This window comes from Onychostoma macrolepis, chromosome 14, assembly GCF_012432095.1.
Source record: "Onychostoma macrolepis isolate SWU-2019 chromosome 14, ASM1243209v1, whole genome shotgun sequence".
Taxonomy (NCBI): domain Eukaryota; kingdom Metazoa; phylum Chordata; class Actinopteri; order Cypriniformes; family Cyprinidae; genus Onychostoma; species Onychostoma macrolepis.
Genome location: NC_081168.1, coordinates 4,339,487 through 4,360,407, shown reverse-complemented (window position 1 = coordinate 4,360,407; position 20,921 = coordinate 4,339,487). Strand labels below are relative to the sequence as shown.

At 36.8% G+C, this 20,921-nt stretch overlaps 2 protein-coding genes across 5 annotated transcripts; both read left to right on the top strand.

The window, feature by feature from the left end:
- The first annotated feature begins 8 nt into the window (after nt 1–8).
- tmem216 (transmembrane protein 216) lies at nt 9–7,905 on the top strand. 3 transcript variants are annotated; one of them, XR_009274302.1, is made up of 7 exons: nt 9–83; nt 1,194–1,207; nt 1,285–1,378; nt 1,459–1,551; nt 2,430–2,631; nt 2,797–2,907; nt 7,773–7,905. XR_009274302.1 is itself a non-coding variant. In XM_058798957.1 (6 exons), exons 1-6 carry the CDS (start codon nt 71–73, stop codon nt 2,810–2,812), a joined length of 432 nt encoding a protein of 143 aa, XP_058654940.1. In that variant the 5' UTR covers nt 9–70; the 3' UTR covers nt 2,813–3,077. The 3 variants fall into 3 exon arrangements, 1 of the variants encoding a protein (XP_058654940.1); XR_009274303.1 differs by lacking the exon at nt 7,773–7,905 and adding an exon at nt 3,954–3,970; XM_058798957.1 differs by lacking the exon at nt 7,773–7,905 and having other exon boundaries at nt 2,797–3,077.
- pde6a (phosphodiesterase 6A, cGMP-specific, rod, alpha) lies at nt 2,797–19,973 on the top strand. 2 transcript variants are annotated; one of them, XM_058798953.1, is made up of 22 exons: nt 2,797–2,907; nt 7,773–7,925; nt 8,210–8,299; nt 8,392–8,532; nt 8,655–8,729; nt 8,845–8,909; nt 10,113–10,179; nt 10,407–10,454; nt 10,615–10,764; nt 12,308–12,451; nt 12,700–12,765; nt 12,854–13,000; nt 14,103–14,210; nt 14,813–14,922; nt 15,504–15,591; nt 15,751–15,851; nt 15,985–16,092; nt 16,257–16,320; nt 16,909–16,983; nt 17,608–17,691; nt 18,480–18,648; nt 19,570–19,973. In XM_058798953.1, exons 2-22 carry the CDS (start codon nt 7,845–7,847, stop codon nt 19,617–19,619), a joined length of 2,031 nt encoding a protein of 676 aa, XP_058654936.1. In that variant the 5' UTR covers nt 2,797–2,907; nt 7,773–7,844; the 3' UTR covers nt 19,620–19,973. The 2 variants fall into 2 exon arrangements, with proteins under 2 accessions (XP_058654936.1, XP_058654935.1); XM_058798952.1 differs by lacking the exon at nt 2,797–2,907 and adding an exon at nt 4,072–4,669.
- Nucleotides 19,974–20,921: the final 948 nt, after the last annotated feature.

The following is a 20,921-nucleotide window of genomic DNA, read 5'->3' as shown; positions in this document are numbered from 1 at the left end:
GACGCGGGTTTTGATTGGACGACTTATGGTTGTCTCCGCCCACAGTATGCCGTTTCCATGACAATACAACATGGCTGCGCACGGTAAGCAGAATGATGTGTGGGGTTGGTTCTAAATAGAGTTGATTTTAGCTTAATGTCGGCACACATTTGCCTATATTTTATTGTGAATAAAGCGAATGGCTTTTATGAAGCCAAATAAAATGATTTGGTAAACAAAAGCGGTCAATTAATACCTGTTTGACTCGAATGGAAGTATCGTCAAGCTAATGTTAGCCATTCACAACACTGCTGTCGTTTTGTCCTGCCAGGAAATATTTGTTTATTATCTCGAATTCTAATGATTTGCCTTGTCGTAATTTAACTGCTAGATCGGGATGACCGTGTGGTTTACTAGTTTTTACTGCTTTTTGCATAAAACATGGATAACTTGTGTTTTCATTCGTGTACAGTTACATACCAACTTTGCTCTTGAGGTGTTTAAGATCATGTGTTGCTACTGTCTTATAGAAGAACTCCAAAAGCGTTATGTTTTCGGTAGTGAATCTACTGTATTGAAGCCAGTTTTCGCCGCTGAATAAAAATAAAAAAGCCAATTGCGGTCTTTTATATCACAATTCTGTCTTTTTTTCTCAGAATTATGAGACATAAACTCGCAATTGGACTTTATAACTCGCAGTTGCGTTTATATCTTGCAATTCTCAGTTTATGTCTAATTTCCGAGAAGTCAGAATTGCCAGATGTAAAAAAAAGTAATTTATTCATTCATTCAGTGGCTGATACAATTTATTTTCTTATTTAAAAATCAGTGTTATATTTAAATAGATGGATTTCATGAGAGTATGAATTTAATGTTTCATGTTTGCAGAAGACCTAATTAAAAAAATTCAGCATAATTTCTTAAAAGTTTGGTTTATGATAACATTAAATCTTAAAATGGCTGATATTTATAGTGATCAGATATGGGTAGGCAATTTTTGAGCGATTCAGGACCAAAACAGCCAGAGACAAAAGGAGTTACAATTCCCAGTCTCCTCTACTTTTAGGCTTACGTTATGTTCATTAATTCAGTTTGTTGTTGTTTTTGTTTTTTTGGATGAAGTGTAATTTTGTTGTAAGTTGACCTGCTCTCACAAATTTCTCCTAAGGGAGACAATAACGGATGAACTAACTCATTTAATTTCGCTTTTGCAGGAAGACAACCTGTCGTATCCTTTCAAGCTGACCATTAGTTTTCTTAATTACACATCTATCTTTGTTTACTCTTCTTAACAAAGTATCTCAGTTGTCCTCCACACCACTGCAGATCCTGTTTCATTTGAACGGCTGGTATTTTGCAGCATTCTTCATCGCTGAGATTCTTATGTTTATCTACAAAGGTGATGTATGGGCTCAGTAAAGCATCTAGAGGTTGAGATTTTCTATGTGTAGTACTCAGTGCTCACTCTGCTGTTTGTAGGAGTGATCCTCCCTTACCCACAAGCCAATCTGATATTGGATGTTGCCCTGCTGCTCCTCTTCTCGGGCCTGGAAACCCTCAGACTCTTCTACGGTCAGTGTGATACAATGTTGTTTAGTGTCAAAGAAGTAGCTGTAGAATTATTTCCTTCAGAGGACTAAAATCATCTTCATTCAGAAGTCCCCTCTTTGGAGCTGGGTTGTGCAAAACACTTGCCTCCTTTTATATCCGTTGGAGTTTGGGATTTAAATTGAAATGCCAGGAAGAGGAATTTACTGTATTGCAATTCAAAATACAATACATTCATAATATAAGTACTTGTAATACAGTCACACAACAGATGAATTAGTCGTGCACAAAATAATAATATTAATTACTCTATTAATTTAATACTTTATTCACAGTTAATTAAATTGATCAGAAATAACAGTATTTAGGCATTTATCATTTTACAAAAGGTTTCTATTTCAAATAAATGCTTTATGTTCATCAAAGGATCCTGAAAAAAATGTATCGGTTTTCCACACTTATGTATATTTAATTAAAGTATATTAACATAGAATACAGTTAATTTAAGTTGTAGTAATATTTAGAAATATCATTGCTTTTATTGCAGGTTTTAAAATAGAGATATCTTCTTTTTTTTTTTTTTAATCTTATTAACGCCATATATATAATGTTGATGAGTAATTCATATGAAAATGGAACTTAATAAAAACTACTTGTTTTAATTTGAATCTAAATGCCTTGAATTCAAACTTGAATTACAGATTTACATTTTGTTTGCAGCATCAGTTCAATTCTGTTACAATTCCGAGAACCGAATTGGAATTGAAAAAACATTCTCTGTTCAGTTCTGAACCTCTCAACCCTGCTATAGCAATGAGTGGATGAATGTCATCATAACAGGTTGATAATAAAGAGTGATTACGCTGTTTGTTGTGTAATGGCCTGTGAATTCTGACTTTCAGGCTGGAAGGGGAACCTGTGTCAGCGCTCTCTGGCTCTGTTTGTGAGTGTTGCTGTTCTGGTGCCCTGTGCGGTGCTGAGCGTCTACTACCTGCTGCTGCAGACCTTCGTGTTGCGGCTGGAGTTTGTGCTCAATGTTGTGCTGCTCTGCTTCTACAGCTTTGAGCTGGTTCTGGGGCTCATGACCATCTCTGTTTTTTCAAGGTAACTGCTTCTGTATTTTGGATGTTTTTCAACATATTTATCCTATAGTTATAAAGAGACGTGCATTGGAATAGAATAAATATATGCAAGTGGAAATTTACAGAACTGACTGACTTTTTAAAATACTAGATATTTATACTCAGGATTTTTTTTACTCTCTTTCAGGGCCAACATTTATTAAGTTCATCTGCTTTTTTGATGTCAGAATGAAAACACTGAACAGAATAAGCTTGCAGTCTTTCAAACTGAGAGCTGGCAACAGTTACCTTTTTACATGTAAGTTACATAAAACAGACATTTCATTTGTACAGTTTTTCAAACAAATTGATTACGCATCTTTGTTAAGTAGATCTTGAAATTTTATAAAAGCTATTGTCAGTGTGCACAGATTATTTTTTAAATAATGTGTTGTTGATTACAATGTAAATGTATTTATGTAAATATTGGCTGCCATTATTAAATGGTAGAGTGAAACAGTTGTGTCGTCATAATTTTAACACTTAAACATGCACATACACGTTTTCGAAATGTTTCAAAATGCATGTTTTTGAAATGTGAAACATTGTGAAGTATATTACAACTTTAAGTAACTGTTTTCTACATTATACATTATTTGGTTACACTTTATATTAGGTGGCCTTAACTACTATGTGCTTACATCAAAAAAATAAGTACAATGTACTTATTGTGGTCATATTGTATTGCAAAACACTATTGCTGCTTTGAGGTGGGATATGGGTAGGTTAGGGGCAGGTTTGGTGGTATGGGTGAGTTTAAGGGTGGGTTAAGGTGTAAGGGATGGGTCAACAGTGTAATTGTAAATGTAATTACAGAAATTAATTACAGATGTAAGTACACATAGGTATTTTTAAATATACAAGTACTATGTAAAAACATGTATGTACACAATAAGTGCATTGTATCAAATGATTAATTTAAATGTAAGTACATAGTAGTTAAGGCCACCTAATATAAAGTGGGACCCATTATTTTTCTGGATTTTTTGATGAACATAAAGTTCAAAATAACAGCATTAAAATATAGATTTTTTGTGTGTGTGTAACATTATAAAGGTCTTTACTGTCACACGTGATCAATTTAATGATCCTTGCTAAATATAAATATTTTTTTTTTTTTTTTTATATATCCTAATAACCTCAAACTTTCGCCTTTTGAGTAAGGATACAACTGAACCAGACCCTCATGTACATAATACTGAAGGGAACTGAAAGCACTCAACCTTGATTGTATGTTAGCAGGTTTGCAACACTAAATTAGTGACAATTCAGGCAAGTAACAACCTAAAGTTCTTAATTTTCCAGAGGTTCCAAGTGTGTCAACACATGTTTATACGCATTCTGTGACTGCTGTCAGGTGAATGTCATAATCCTAATTACTATCGGATACAGGATTATGAGCACACACACAGACGCCTCTTTAAAACCATCTCCAGTAATCCCAAGTGCTTCTCACTGTCCTCACAACACAAAGGCTTTGGGCAACTCTAACCCCATACAGAAAACCCGTTCAAGTGTAACACTTCACTGACAGCTAAGAAAAGATGGCTGCAGTGGACAAGGATGTGGCTGAGAAGTTTTTGGACAGTAATCCAACATTTGCCAAGCAGTATTACGACTCCAGGTTCCGGGCGAAGGTCATCTCCGACCTTCTAGCGACCACCAAGAAAACAGAAGTGGACATCAGCTCTTACCACGACCTGAGCTCTATAGAGGAGTGCGAGGTCATTTTCGATATGGTGCGGGACATGCAGGAAAACCTGCAGATGGAGAGGGCCGTGTTCAACCTCATGCGGCATCTCACGTTCATTATGCGAGCCGACCGCATGAGTCTCTTCATGTACCGCCAGAGGAACGGCATAGCTGAACTGGCCACACGAATCTTCAACGTTCATAAAGATGCCACACTGGAGGAGTGTCTGGTGCCACCGGACAGTGAGATCGTGTACCCGCTGGACACAGGCATTGTGGGCCACGTGGCCACCGCCAAGAAGACCGTCAATGTACCTGATGTCACACAGGTAGGAGAACTAACCATGAAGAGGAACAGAAAGATAGTTCAGCTATCCAGTCCTGTGCGTTATGAAAATGAAGTGCAATTCACAATATGAGCTGTAGAGAGCAGTGCGACGCTAGCAATTCTTACTCGTATTTCATTCTCAGACAAAAATATATGTAAATGAATGCGTGACTGTTCAGAATCTCATTTTTAGAAGCAGAGCAGTTGTGTCATGCCTGTTTTTAATGAATTATATTAAAAGCAACCGTTTTTTGGCATGAAACCCTGCTGAAAAACAAACAAACAAGAGAAACCATCACAGAAATTCTAATGGCTTCCACTACAAATACTATTACAACCATTACAAACCACCAACTTTAAACCATTAAAAAATGGTTTCCTGTAGTGTGTTTTGGGACATGTTCCATTATGATTTATTGGTTTTAACAAGCCTCAAATAGAAGGTGACAAACGTAGACCCACAGGGACCATAGTTTCCATTAAAACCAACCCAATTCCCATTATAACCAGTAAAACCATTACAAATCTGTGATAGTATCTATTGTTTTTGTTGTTGTTGTTTTTTACAAATAATGAAATCATTAAATAACAAACATCCACACTCAGAAAAAGCTACAAAAACTGTCATTGGGGTAATACCTTTTCAAAAAGTACCTTATTTACGCCTAAAAGGTGCACATTAGTACCCCCAGTGTAGCCTATGTATTAATACATAAATGGTACATATTAGTATCTTTTGAATGGATATTGTTGCCCCACCCTTACGAACATTAACTATGGTTTTATTGTAGTCAAATTGTAGTAACCATGTTTTTTTGGGGCGTATTGATTACCATTTGTGTAACCACAGTTTTACTACAAATACCATGGTTAAACTATGGTTAGTGTAGCAAAAGCATGGTCAACTTGTGTTTATCATGGTGTAACTATAAACCATGGTTAATTTTCTTAAGGGCAGTGACAGGTTTCCTTTTTTTTTTTTTTTTTTTTTCTGAGGGTGAACTATCACCAAAACTGTATTATAATTATTTGTGGCTACTGCTGATAAACTTGAAAAATTCCTGTAGCTCAAATAGTAGAGCATGGCGCTAGCAACGCCAAGATCGTGGGTTCGATTCCCAGGGAAAGCAAGAGCTGATCAAATGTAAAAACTGTAACTTGAATGCAATGTAAGTCGCTTTGGATAAAAGCGTCTGCTAAATGCATAAATGTAAATGTAAAATGTAAATTTGCCAGAGAAGATGTTGCACAGACAGATATATGTATGACTCAATGTGCTGTGAAATCTCTCTCCCTCTCTCTTTGATTAGAAATTACTAACCATTTTTCAAGGGAACAGACTGTCTTTGGCACACAATGTGCTTCACCGCTCAAACAGCAATATATTTTCCTCTGTAGTGCTCATAATCACTTAAAAAATGGGGTTTCTCAATCTGTGCGTTATGTGACAGAAATACCAAGCGGGTGTGTTTGAAACCCTGGAGGTGGCGACAGCATGCTATCTCAGACAGTTTCAGATGTCTGACAGACTGCTGACTAACCACAAATATCCACAGATATACTGTTTGTATATGCGAAAAGTATTGCCCACTTTCTAAACAAAACAAGTGAGCGATTTTGAACATTTTGAGAGTGAGATTTCTTCTCTTTTAATGTGCACTGTAGCTCTGCTGTTAATATGCAAGGCCTAGTGCTGGATTAGCGCAGGTCAGCGCCCTCCCGCAGTGTGTTATGTTACTGGGTCTGGAGGGGATAAAAGTCTTTAATCTGAGTTGAATTAGAGCGAACCTGGATTAAATCTAAAGGTCAGTGCTTAACGCCGTGTTCCACAAGTCAGCAGAATATCAGTGCTTACCTTTGCTAGGCTACATTTTACATTTCCTTTCTACTGTTGATTTGGAACAGAATATGGATATTTGAACATTACAATGGCACTTCAATGGAATTCAATTATTGTTTTCAGAACTCTGTCTGATATTGACCCATGGAAAAAAACACACAATTGGGTTACACTTTCTATAGTCCTAGTTACAGTGTAATTATAGCCTAATGAGTAATATTAAATAACAGCATGTATTTAAGGGTTGGGGTTTGGTTTAGGGTTAGTTGCATGTAATAATGCATAATTTAATTTTATTACTATAGTAATAGAACACATAGTATGTGTAAGAAGACACTAAAACAAAGTGTTTCCAAATTTGTTATCATTAGTTAACATGGACTCACAATGAACAACTGTATATGTTTTTAACATTAACAAAGATAAATGAATATTTGGTTACACTTTATTTTAAGGTGTCCTTGTTACTGTGTAATTAGGCTACATATTTAAGTACTGGGTAATATCAAGTATTTGCTATAGGGTTTGGTTTGTTGCTAATTGCATGTAATTATGTAGGCATAACTTGCTGCTATTACTAACGTTTAACAAAGTCCTTGTAAAATAGCGTTACCAAATATTGTAGCAAATGTATTGATCGTTAACAGTTAATGTATTTATATTATTGTAAAGTGCTAATGGTGTTTTACTGTTTTACTAAGTATCATAATTTAGCAAAAACCCGCATTTTGTGCTCTGGTCATTTTGATCTGGAGAGGATTTTCTTTCAGATTTTATTCACATGGGACTATAATCTATTGACTTTTCTCTCAAAGGGTATAACAGCTTCCCCACTTTGCTACACTTGTGGTGTTCCTAATCAAAAATGACCAGCCAACAAAAATTGCTTTGCTGTATTATTACCATTATCAGCTTGTTTTCTTTCAGTTAGCACAGATTTTGTATTTATTTTTGTAAATGCTTGATCATAGGCCTCAATGAACAAAATGATCCACAAACAATGCTTTTTTTCACTCAAAAACTGAGGTGCATAAGCTCAGATCAGTGAGGTCTACGATCAGTCAAATCCAAAAAGAAAAGCCTGTGCTGAATTGAATTTTTAAAAGGCCAGTCATTTTGATCACCAAATTAAGTAAAGGATTTTTAGCACAGCGCACAATAAGCAAACCTTTATTTAAAGCCAAATTAAACTATTTAATTGTGTGCATCAGTGACGTTTTACCAAAACGTGTTACAGTAAATTTAAATGTGCTTCTCTCTCCAGGACAGCCACTTCAGTGACTTCGTAGATACCCTCACAGAGTACGAGACCAAGAACGTGCTTGCGACTCCCATTATGAACGGCAAGGACATGGTGGCCGTCATGATGGCGGTCAACAAGATTGGCGGTCCTCATTTCACTGCTCAGGATGAAGAGGTAGGTAGTGTTCATTCATATCATCCTCTGTGATAGCAAGTACAGCGCTGTTTATACTCAACAATAAGTCTCGGTGAGGATGCCAGTTTGAAACGTAAACAATGCCAGAAAGATTAATTAAATGCATTGTGCTCCCCACACATACTTTTAATCTCAAATCCCCAGTGAATGTAACAAGTGCAGTTTCACTGAATGTTAATACAGTAAAAGCATTTTGATTAAACAGACTTCAACAGAACAGATTAAAAGCTCTATTGAAGTAAATCGGACTCTGTGTCTTGTAGACGCTGAGGAAATATCTCAACTTTGCCAATCTTGTGCTTCGAGTTTTTCACCTGAGCTACCTGCACAACTGTGAAACCAGAAGAGGACAGGTGGGATTTCTGGGATATTGAGATTTAAGACATTGACCCGTAAAGACTGCCACTCCATGATCTTGTCATATTTCCTCACATCTACATTGCAGGTGTTGCTCTGGTCTGCCAGCAAAGTGTTTGAGGAGCTGACCGACATTGAACGACAGTTCCACAAGGCCCTCTATACAGTCCGAGCCTTCCTCAACTGCGACCGCTACTCTGTGGGCCTCCTCGACATGACCAAAACTAAAGTGACTGGTTATTTATTCATTGCATGAAATATGCAGCTGGATTTGTAACTTGTGAGTATTTACATGTATATTTGTCTGTTGAAGAGTATTGAAGTATTGTATTTTTATTTATATGTCTGTAGGAATTCTTTGATCTTTGGCCCGTACTGATGGGAGAGGTGCCCCCTTATAGCGGACCAAAGACCCCTGATGGCAGAGTGAGTGTTACGCCAATATGAGTTTAGTTAATCATGTCAGAGAAACGCAAAACTGCCATGAGTGAATTCTTACATGCTGTCACATGTTTGACTTACGGTATTTATTCTGCTCCAGGAAGTGATTTTCTACAAAGTGATTGATTACATATTGCATGGGAAGGAGGACATCAAAGTAATTCCGTAAGTTAATACATTTTATATTGCCTGTTAAATTTGATCTTCCACTTGGCATTTAATTAAGCCCAGTATTGCCACATGCATTATCATGCATCATTCTACATTACATGCATTGTAATTATTGTGCCTTCTAAACATACTGTATCAAGAAATAGCATGTCTGGCTCTCCAGCTCCAAGATGTAAGGTGGGCCATTGGACTCTAAAGGAGGTCCAGACAGTTCTGGGTGTTTGCAACGGTGGGCCAAACTCATGAATGGGTTCATCTAGGCCCTCCTGTTGAGCCAGGCCTGAGCAATAATAATTTTTTGTGTTATTTGAAAGTAGAAATTTTCATATTCCTAGCATACTACCTTTCAAAAATAGAGAAATGCTTCTCTTTAACCGTGGATGCATTAAATTGATCAATAGTGACATTAAAGCCATTTATAATGTCACAAAAGGTTTCTATTTCAAATAAATGCAGTTCCTTTGAACCTTCTGTTCATCATAGAATCATGTGGGAAAAAACACATCACTGTTTCCACAAAATTATAAGCAGCACAGCTCTCTTTAAGTACAATAATAATAATAAATGTTTCTAAACCATCAAATCACCATATTCAAATGAGATCATGCGACTCTGAAGTATGGAGTAATGATGCTGAAAATTCAGCTTTGCACCACAGGAATAAATTACATGATCAGATGTGCTAAAACATTAGCCACATTTAAATCCAGACTCAAAACTTATCTGTTTAGCTGTGCATTTACTGAATGAGCAATGTGCTACGTCCGAACTGACTGCCCTGTATTTTATATATAATTATTTTCTATTCTTAACTGTTTTAATTCATTTTAAATCAATTTTTAAATCATTTTAAATCAGTTTTAAATTCCTTGTTTTTATTTTTTTATGATTATTTTAATTCCTTTTATATAAAGCACTTTGAATTACCATTGTGTATGACTTGTGCTATATAAATAAACATGCCTTGCCTATTAAAATAGAAAAGCTTTTTATTTTATTGTAAAATTTCACAGAATTAATATTTTTACTGTATTTCAATCAAATAAATACAACTTTGATTAGCATAAGAGACTGTTTTAAACATTTTAAAGCGTACATTTTTTTAATTTTTCTAGACCACTTAGAAAATAAAAATGGGATTCATGAAAGAAAAGTGATGGATTGTTCTGGTCAGACGCATATGCATTGTCGTTACAGTAACCCTCCAGCTGACCATTGGGCATTAGTAAGTGGGCTTCCCACCTACGTTGCAGAGAACGGCCTGGTGAGAGTCTAGACCTCCATTCTCCTCTCCTGACGCCACAGTAGTCAGACAAGTTGGAAGCTATTATGGTTTATAATGCTCCTGTCATGTGCACAGCGAGGGGGAATAGAATGTGCTCCCACACTGAAATGATGGATAATTGTAATTTTGTGAACAGTAATTAATCAGTGAGCAATGCCCCTTCTCAGTGAGTGTGACTGCTGCTTTCTCTTCACTCTGTCTTACAGATCTGTAATATCATGAACGCCGCTCAAGATGAGTTCTTTGAATTTCAAGTGAGCTCACCTTAATTTACGCTCCTGTGAAAGCCCTACATAAAAATAATCAATGAAATTAAATTAGCAGTGTTTCGAAAACGCTTTTTGTAAATCTACAAAACTTAATTGAAATTTTCCCGAAATGTATTTTGATTAAAGTTTATTTTTGTCCTGCCAGAAAGAGCCTCTAGATGATTCTGGATGGACAATAAAGAATGTACTCTCTTTGCCCATCGTAAACAAGAAAGAGGAAATCGTTGGCGTGGCCACATTCTATAACAGGAAAGATGGAAAGCCTTTTGATGACATGGACGAAACACTAATGGAGGTATTTGAGGCCACAGTATAGACCAGTAGTGTGCCATAGCTAAATATATAGTAATGGATAGATCAGCAGACTCTGCATTATTTATTTTTAAACATTTCATCATTTCACATTTCATTGTGTAGTGAAGGTTTACCATGTTGTCAATCTATTATGTTGGGTTGGTTGGATTCAACTAAACTGCTAATCCAAATCTCTAAAGTCTCCAAAAAGTACTTTGTACTTATGTCTCCGTTTTATCTTAGTGCTACAATCCACAGAGCCTTTCAGTTGAGTTCAATCATGCTCTCTGTGGAGATGTGATGCAATGCTTTTTTTGTAGTTCTCCCATTAATTTCCACCCAATTTGACTAGCAGAATGTTTTAGTCTTCTTGTCAGATTCAGACTCTGTGTGAATCTAAAACTGAATGTGAATCTGAACCTAAATGTGAACTTAAACGTGAATCTAAATCTGAATCTGAACCTGAATTTCAGTCGACATTAACCTGAATGTAAATGTGAATCTAAACCTGAATCTCATCCTACAGTATATGTGAACCTGAATAATTGTGAATCTAAACCTGAATGTGAACCTGATTTTTTTTAACCTACATTAAATGTGAACCTGAATGTAAATGTGAATCTAAACCTGAATATGAATATGAATCTCAACCTACAGTAAATGTGAATCTAAATCTGAAACAGAATATAAATCTACATTTAAATGTCAACCTGAATATAAACTCTCAACCTGAATCTCAACCTGCAGTAAATGTCAACCTGAATGTAAAATGGGAGTCCAAACCTGAATCTCGGCCTACAGTAAATGTGAATCTAAACCTGAATCTCAACTTACAGTAAATGTGAACCTTAATGTAAAATGGGAATCCAAACCTGAATCTCAGCCTACAGTAAATGTGAATCTAAACCTACAGTAAATGTGAACCTGAATGTAAATGTGAATCTAAACCTGAATCTCATCCTACAGTAAATGTCAACCTGAATGAAAATGTGAATCTCAACCTGAATCTCAATTTACAGTAAATGTAAATGTGAATCTAAATCTGAAACAGAATCTAAACCTACAGTAAATGTGAACCTGAATGTAAATGTGAATCTAAACCTGAATCTGAACCGTAATCTCAATTTACATTAAATGTGATCCTGAACACAAATCTGAATCTGAATCTAATTGTGAACCTGAATGTAAAATGGGAGTCCAAACCTGAATTTCAGCCTACAGTAAATGTCAACCTGAATGAAAATGTAAATGTGAACCTGAATCTCAATTTACAGTAAATGTGAACCTGAATGTAAAATGTGGATCCAAACCTGACTCTCAACCTGAATCTCATCCTACAGTAAATGTCAACCTGAATGAAAATGTAAATCTGAACCTGAATCTCAACCCGCAGTAAATGTGAACCTGAATGTAAATGTGAATCTAAACCTGAATCTGAACCGTAATCTCAATCTACATTAAATGTGAACCTGAACATGAATCTGAACCTAATTGTGAACCTGAATGTAAATGTAAATCTAAACCTGAATCTGTATCTCTTTCAGTCACTCACTCAGTTCCTGGGCTGGTCAGTGCTGAATACAGACACGTATGACAAGATGAACAAGCTGGAAAATCGCAAGGACATCTTTCAGGACATGGTCATGTACCACGTCAAGTGCAGGAAGGACGAGATTCAGAATGTCTTGGTGGGTTTCTCCAACTTGACAGGGCTTAGTCCCTAGTGTGCACTAATTAAAATGAATTACGCTACATTGTTAAGCTGGTAATAGCAGGATATCCTATTTTTATGGTATGAAGTATCTTGATCATGTGACGATGCAGTGCTGTCATATACGACACTATGATTGATTGTCTGATTAAAATGAGTTGTATGAACATAGAAAAAGAGTCTTGGAATATCAGCCTTGTGAAATTGTTTTTTGTTTATGTTCAGAATACTCGTGAGCTGTATGACAAAGAACCCGATGAATGTGACGAGGATGAGCTGGAGGATATTCTGGTAAAACACAAAAAATTCATGCATAGTTTAAAGTCTGGTTGTTTTATAGCTGTGTGTGTGTATTCAGCTGTGCTGTCTCTCTCTACAGTGCGAGACACTGCCAGACTCAGAGGAATCAGAGATCTTAGAGTTTCACTTCTGTGACTTTGAGTTCAGTGAGTTGGATCTGGTGAAGTGCGGCATCAAGATGTACTATGAACTGGGTGTGGTAGACAAGTTCCATATTCCACGTGAGGTGAGTGATAATGGCAGCTCAAGTCCTGTTGGTATATTTTGACTATATATCTAACTAGATTTTTAGATTTTCTAAAGAAAATTTAAGTGCTTACTGTATAAGGCAAAATAGACTACATGTTTCTGGGGCCAGATTCACAAACAATGCAAAATACAAATAAGATTTTTCCTAACTGCTATTTTCTTCCTATTTTCTAACTTAAATTTAAGAATATTTCCAAACAACATTTCTTAAGAATGTTCTTTTCTTTTAAGATTATTCTGAAGTCAAAACCTAAGAACAATGTGAATACCTGAAAATCTTAAAAATCATTTTAATACTTGTAATACATTGTAATAATTGATAACCTTTAACTTGTCTTAAATACCTGAAGGTAAAATGACAAATTAAGTCAAATTCATAGCTCTTTTCACAGATACGCTTTGTTTTAAAGCAGCTTTGCAAAAAATCTTATCTTCATGCTGTATTTTCGCATTTAGAGCTGGGCGATAATATAGTTTTGTGACATTTTGTGACGATACAAGAAGTCAAGCAGTTGAGAGATGCTATATAGTATATATATATATATCGCCCTATGTATGTGGATATAGTTGGACATACTTAGATATCCAGTTTTATATAACCAGTTGGACAACAATATAGTTACATTTTGCAATGAAATGTAAAAAAAATCAGACAGTTGAGATTTGCTGTATATCTCTTTACGTGACTATAATGTATACTCTGAAGTAACACCAGTGAGCGATAATATAAACAATGACATTTCTATCTTAGGAAGATTTAACATGAATCTGGCCCTGGTCTCTGGATGGCTTGGGCCCCTCCTTCAATGAATTTTTACCCATTTTATCATTTTCAAAATGAGATACAGCACAAACAGAGCGAGGCGGGATATGCACCAAAGTTTAATTTTTAAAGTTATCATCAATGATTTATGTACATTCGCCCTACCAAGCACCACTAACTATTGCTTCTACAAGTCATCTAAAAATATACTGTTTTCAGTGCACTCTGTTTGTTATTTTTTGCACACTGTACATACAAAGTAAATACAATATTTGTTATGCCTTGTAAGACTTAGCTGAAATTGATTTCTCTCTAGACCCTGGTGCGATTTGTGTACTCGGTCAGTAAAGGTTACAGGAGGATCACCTACCACAACTGGAGGCATGGCTTCAACGTGGGCCAGACCATGTTTACACTGCTCATGGTAAGAGAAAACCCTCAAGGAATGACATTTCAAACATTTCAATTCTACACGCTGTTAAGGGGCCTAAAAATCTCTCTAAATCTGCCCTCGTTTCAGATACAACACCTCATCTTGCTCAGCAAAGGCTAGTGAAGCCCTAGCTATGAATACATTTACTGTTCTCATCCTGAAAACAAGAAAAATAAACAAACCAGCCATGTTAGCCTTGCAACAGGGCATTTGATAAATTTGCCCCTCTGTTTGGTGGGTGCTAGAGTTGTGGGCCTTTTTTAGGGAATATGTTTAATGATACGGCCCATCTCCAACACTCGCTCTCTGAAATGGCAGACGGCCCCGTCTAATTAATCAGCCGAGTGTAAACCTGCTCCTGGTTAAGTCATGTGTAATCACAGCGAGCTGGCCGTACGTCAGGAAGGATGGAGTGTTGGAGGGCTGGAAGAAACGCAGGCCAGGCTGCTAATGAGCCTTTCTCAGCACTACTCCCATGCTTCACTGAGCCTAATGAGCCCTCACTAGTCAGCCTCTTGCTCTATAAGGGTAGGGGGTGTGTCTTAAGGGGGCTCCGCCTTGAAGTCCATTAAACCTGTTCTTATGTGTCTCAGACAGGTGACCTGAAGCGTTACTATACGGACCTGGAGACGATGGCGATGGTGACCGCTGGGCTCTGTCATGATATTGACCACCGCGGCACTAACAACCTCTACCAGATGAAGTATGTACTCATTAAATTCAATGTCCCACTGCTCTTACCAATGAAAAATGTGAAGGTATTACAATATTCAGAAATGAAGTAGCATCCACTACTAGGGGTATCATGCATCAATTTTTTGAGAGGGCAACAGTGATTCACATGGTTCCCTAAGCAGGACAAGACGTGACAAAAAACCCCCAAAAAAACACACATTCTGTTAAAGCAATACATTTAAATGTAAACAACATGTAAGACAAGTTTTGTGCCATCATTTTTATTTAGCGTGCAAACCTGACCTAATATGCATTTTTTTAATTAATCAAGCAAAATTGCAGCTATTGAGCAACATTTTCACAGTATGCAAAAAAGCAGCTTAGATATTTTGAAAAATAAAATAAAAATACTATCGTCATTTTAATTGCATTCAAAATACACTTTAATCAAAGATCTAAGGAGCCGGTGTTTACGTTTGAATTATTTGAATCATTAAATTTATGCAAACTGGCATATCACATTGCATTATGCCTATTTTGCATTCATTTTTATTGAAAGTCTGTGACCTTCTAGGTTTTAAGATTCAATTTCTGTGATGACTTTGCCAGGTCTGGGAATCCACTGGCAAAGCTGCATGGTTCCTCCATTCTCGAGAGGCACCATCTGGAGTTTGGAAAAACTCTGCTTAGAGATGAGGTAATGCTGAAAATTAATTACATTTCTGGGCAATTTTCATCATTACATTTTTGAACTCCGCAGACCATTGAGAATGTGCATCTAGTTGATAAGCCCATAAATAACTGCCTCCTCGCTCACAGCAAGCAGTTTCCTCACTGAAATAAATTGTTTTCCAAGGCCTTAAATATCTACCAGAATCTGAACCGAAGACAGCACGAAACCGTCATCCATTTGATGGACATAGCTATCATCGCAACAGACTTGGCCTTGTATTTCAAGTAAGAATTGTATTTTTTTTTCAGCTGTGTGGGATGTACTTGGCTTTTGTGAATCATTTATTCAGAGTTAGTCTTGCAGTCAGAGCTGCATAAGCGTGATTAACATGAATTTAATCATGATGTGCCTCTGCAGGAAAAGGGCCATGTTTCAGAAGATCGTGGATCAGTCCAAGACCTACGAGAGCTGGGACGATTGGACCAAATACATGATGTACGAAACAACTCGGAAAGAGATTGTCATGTAAGTTCTGTGAGAAAATAACCTGTTAAATAACTAATATCACCTATAATAACTGTTTGCTCAATAAGCTACTTGCAAAAGATATGCAGCAGCTTGAATTTGGTGTCTTTTAAGGTTCATAAATATGAATTTACAACATGGTGTTTTGGTTTTCCACATCGCAGGGCTATGATGATGACTGCCTGTGATTTGTCAGCCATTGCCAAGCCATGGGAGATTCAGAGCAAGGTAAGATATTCCTAATGCATAATGCAATGTCACATGCAAGGCCTGATACTACAGCAATGTATTCAAACATGTAGGGCAGCCAAGGGTGTGACTGCATAGGAAAATGAAATCACTGGGCTCTCAGCTGGCATAATGAGTCTGAAACCCCATTCATATGATAATGTATCCATGGATGGGTTGTTTACATTCATTGTTTAACACTCATTATTGTATGCGTTTCGCAGCAGACGGTAATGTAGAACATCTCACATGCGTGAGATTATATTCTGCCGAATGTCATGCATTTTTTAAAAATAAACATTCTTCTTTTAGATGGTTTTTTGGTAATGTCCTTGTTATTATATTCATGGAAGTAGATCCAAGAACAATGAGAGTTGCAAATTTTATAGTTGTAAATGGGACATGTGCCAGGTCTGTCTCAGCGGGAATTGTTATGTAGCGATTTCTGCTTTGTTTAAGTCATTAATGGTCTCTAATGCACAGTTAATATATTTGAAATCTAGTTACACGTAAAATCCATACTCCCGTCTCTCCAAATGCATCTATAGAGACCATAAATCTAAGTTTATTACTGACTGTGTCCTGTAGGTGGCGTTGTCCGTTGCTGCAGAATTCTGGGAGCAGGGTGACCTGGAGAGGACAGTGCTGGAGCAGCAGCCTATTGTGAGAAAGAGCCTGGAATGAAGGGGTGGGAGGGGGCTGAGAGAAAGGGAATAAGAATGAAAAGTTCCCATGGGTCATGTCGTGATGTACTGCCTATTATGCGGTGCAGTGAATCAGAAAGAGCGGTCACAATGGCCCAGTCAAACAGACCGCTCCCAAGCCCCACATTTTCCTTAGCTGTGATTGGAAATGCAGGAATATAATGTCAACTTTTTGAAGTGTCTTCGAACTTTCTACTTTAGTTGCATGGCTGTTCACCACCGCTAATGTGTGACCCATGCTTCTGAGTTTGAGGACAAAAGCACCTCTCAGTCAATTATACCCTGGAGTAATTTATTGTTTAATGCATTTCATGATGTTGATAACAAAGAATGGAATATATTTTAGTTTGCTTTTTGCTTTTCATAACAATAATCCCATTAAAATCTATATGTTAAGTCACAAGTAATCTAAAAGTAATCCAAAAGTAGTCAGAATACATTACTTACAATATTACAAATGTAATTTATAATGAATGTCGTTTGTAATCAGTAACAGACTACAATTTGTAAGTAATCTACTGGGAATCGGTAGGTTGTGGTTTCATTTTGATACTGAGTTAAGAACATGCTGTTTCCTTTCCAGCCCATGATGGACCGGAACAAAGCGGACGACCTTCCCAAACTGCAGTGTGGTTTTATTGATTTCGTCTGTGCATTCGTTTACAAGGTGAGGTCCTCCATTTCGATTAGTAAACAAAACGACATATGGGACTTCATTGATCTACACTTCTAAATGTTCACAGGATCCAGACGAGAGTCCATCAGGAAGCAGATACATAATCATCAGCATAAATGCACAATGCTGGTCTTGATCAGATGTCTGTATACTTGAGTTTTATTGACTGTAAACATCACAATGCAGGCCTGCTGGAAGTAGAGAATGTGAAGTGAAGAGGGCTGGAAGAAACATGGATTCACATAGGATTCTATTTTCTACCAATTTAAATCATTCATAAATTTCAAAACTTGATTTTCTGAATGTTAGTTACGAATGTAGTGTTGTTGGAACAAAAAGAGGTGTGCAATATGCATTGTCTGCTACTTTGTTTGATGGAGCCTAGTAGATTGCCAATGAAAATAGCTCCAAACAAATCCACTTCAAAATTTCAGCCATTTTTATCAAACAGTTTGAATAGGTGATTCAGTGATTTAATCATTAAGACAGGGATTTTCTGCCACCTACTGGTGGTTTTAGCTTCATATTTTAAGTATCATTTCAATTTTTTAAATCATTTCATATTTTAATAATCAAAATATTATTTTTAAAACATTAATCTCATAGCATTATTTATGCAGTTGTAATTTCAATGTAAATGCATTCATGCCACCTCTGAGCTGCATTACTCTTTAAAATCAAAATGCAATAATACAACATCTAGCTGCATGAACATTCTTATTTGTTTAACATTACGCCTACAATACTCCAAATTTACTCACAGCCAATCGCTCTTGCAGGAGTTCTCTCGCTTCCACGTAGAGATCACGCCCATGCTAGAGCGTCTGCTTAACAACAGAAAGGAGTGGAATGCTCTGAAGGAAATTCACGAGGCCAAGTTAGCCAAGCTGGAAGAGGCTAAAAAAGCTAAAGAGGAAGCAGATGGTGTCACCTCAGCTGCTAAACAAGGTAGATAGTGACTGAAATGGTGTCTGAAATGGTGTTTTAAAGAATGTTTACGCTGCTCTTTTACATAAAGTGGGTGTAAAATGACACAATAGAATCATAAAAGATTCTCAGGAAATAATACATAAACACTTAGTTCACCCAAAAAGGAAAATGAACTGCTAATTTACTCACCCTCAGGCCATCCAAGTTTGTTTCTTTATGCAAATAGATTGAGAAATATAGTTTTACATCACTTTCTCACCAATGGATCCTCTGCAGTGAATGGGTGCCGTCAGAATGAGAGTCCAAACAGCTGATAAAAACATCACAATAATCCACACCACTCCAGTCCATCAGTTAACGTCTTGTGAATCTTTTCACTTCACAAGATGTGGAGTTGGTGAGCAAGTGATGTAATGTTAAATTTCTCTAAATCTTTTCGGATGAAGCAGCAAACTCATCTAAATCTTGGATGGCCTGAAGGTGAGTACATTTTCAGTAACACTTTATTTTGATGGTCCCTTTTGAACATTCTGTTGAGAGTTAGAAATGTAGGTGCAACATTACTTATAGTCAATAGAATGTGTTAAAGGGACCATCAAAATAAAGTGAAACTGTAATTTTTTTTTTCTTTTTCATTTAACTATTTCTTTAAACTTTAAAGTATGTTTTTGGCACAAAGTTACTGTTTGACTTCATATGGACTACTTTTATGCTTTTGTACTTATATGTCCTGTTGCTTTCAATGTATGGAAGAAAGCAGCATGAACATTCTTCAAAATTTCAGCTTTTGTATTTCACAGAAGAAACCAACAGTTTTGGAACAATTTCTATATCTAAAATGAATATATTTGTATTAACTGTTCGATTAAGGATGCACTTTACAAACAACTGACATGTAATTTCTTTTCTTTTCCATATCCAAATTCTCTTTCCTCACAGGAAACTCGGTCTCGGCCCCATCTCAGTCCAAGACCTGTGTAATTTCCTAGACATCAGACTGCACAATAACAGACAATAAGAATGTATGGCAATGTACCCAAAGTTTGGATCGCTTTTATTATTTCTCTCTGCAGGATGTCCTGTTACAAGTATTTATACTAGTCTTAAATTTATAGGTAAAGAAAACCTTTTAGTGTGAGTTACAGACTATTGCAGTGTCTCAGTGGTGACACCAGGTTTTGTAAAGTTATACTTTAGTGAATATGGCCGAAAATGTACAGAATAGAGCATTCTTACATACTAAATAACATGTCTGTGAGAGTATAGTGTGAATACATTTGGAAAGTCCACGTTACTTTTTTCATTATTTAAATGTAGAAATGTATAAATAAATATAAAATGAGAATTTTTTGAGCTTAGCCTTGTTTTTTTTGTTTTTTTAAAGCTTTTGTAACTGTGTTGCTGTGCAAAATAAGACTTCTGCCCTTAGGATGCAGTGCGCTCGGTTGCACACGTGTGTGCGCTAGTGCTAACTGTCCCACTGGGACATACATAACAGTCTTACAAAAGCATTGGATAACACCTAGGGGGTGTTGGCCTGATCGACTCAGAAGGTTGTGAGCCGATTGGCAGGACAGCAAAACGAGGCGGGCTCAATGCTCGCATTTACGTCATGTCACAGACGCAGTCACTGCACGTCAATGGCTATGATGTCACGTCTTCTGCTACATTTACCTCACTCTCACAGCAAAGAGGTGGAGTCGAGAAAATCTGCAACCACTGCAAAAGCCCAAATTAGCTCTGACGTGACAGCAAATACACACACCTGCTCAGATAGATGTGCATCCTCCTCTCACACACACACACACAGAGTGCCGTGGGGAATGATTATTCTGACATCTGAATCACAAACCAGCAGAGCGGCAAATTGCCACCAACTCTCCGAATGGCTGCATTAACAGTGCTCTCATTCAGTATGTTCTGCTACATACCCTCAGTGAAAGGAACTGCCACAATTAGCTTCACAGTCTAAAATTGTAGGCACTCTGCATGGATACAACACAGAATGCCATTTGCCATTGGCTGCCATTTCAATGCGGCAACCAATCAGACGGTTTCCAGCTGAGCTATTCTGTTTATGCAATGTGTACTGTCATTTGGAGCATGTAAAAAAAAAAAAAAAAAGTGACGGCCTTAAAGCAAATGCTGCTGGGTTTTTCAAAATCCTCTTTCTCAAGTTGCTATTCAGCACTTGTTCCAAGAATAGCGTTGAATTCTGGGGAAGGTTGCAGTTTACTGCAGCATTGATTTGGCATAAATAACATGGATGAATGAATGAATCACAAAGTTGA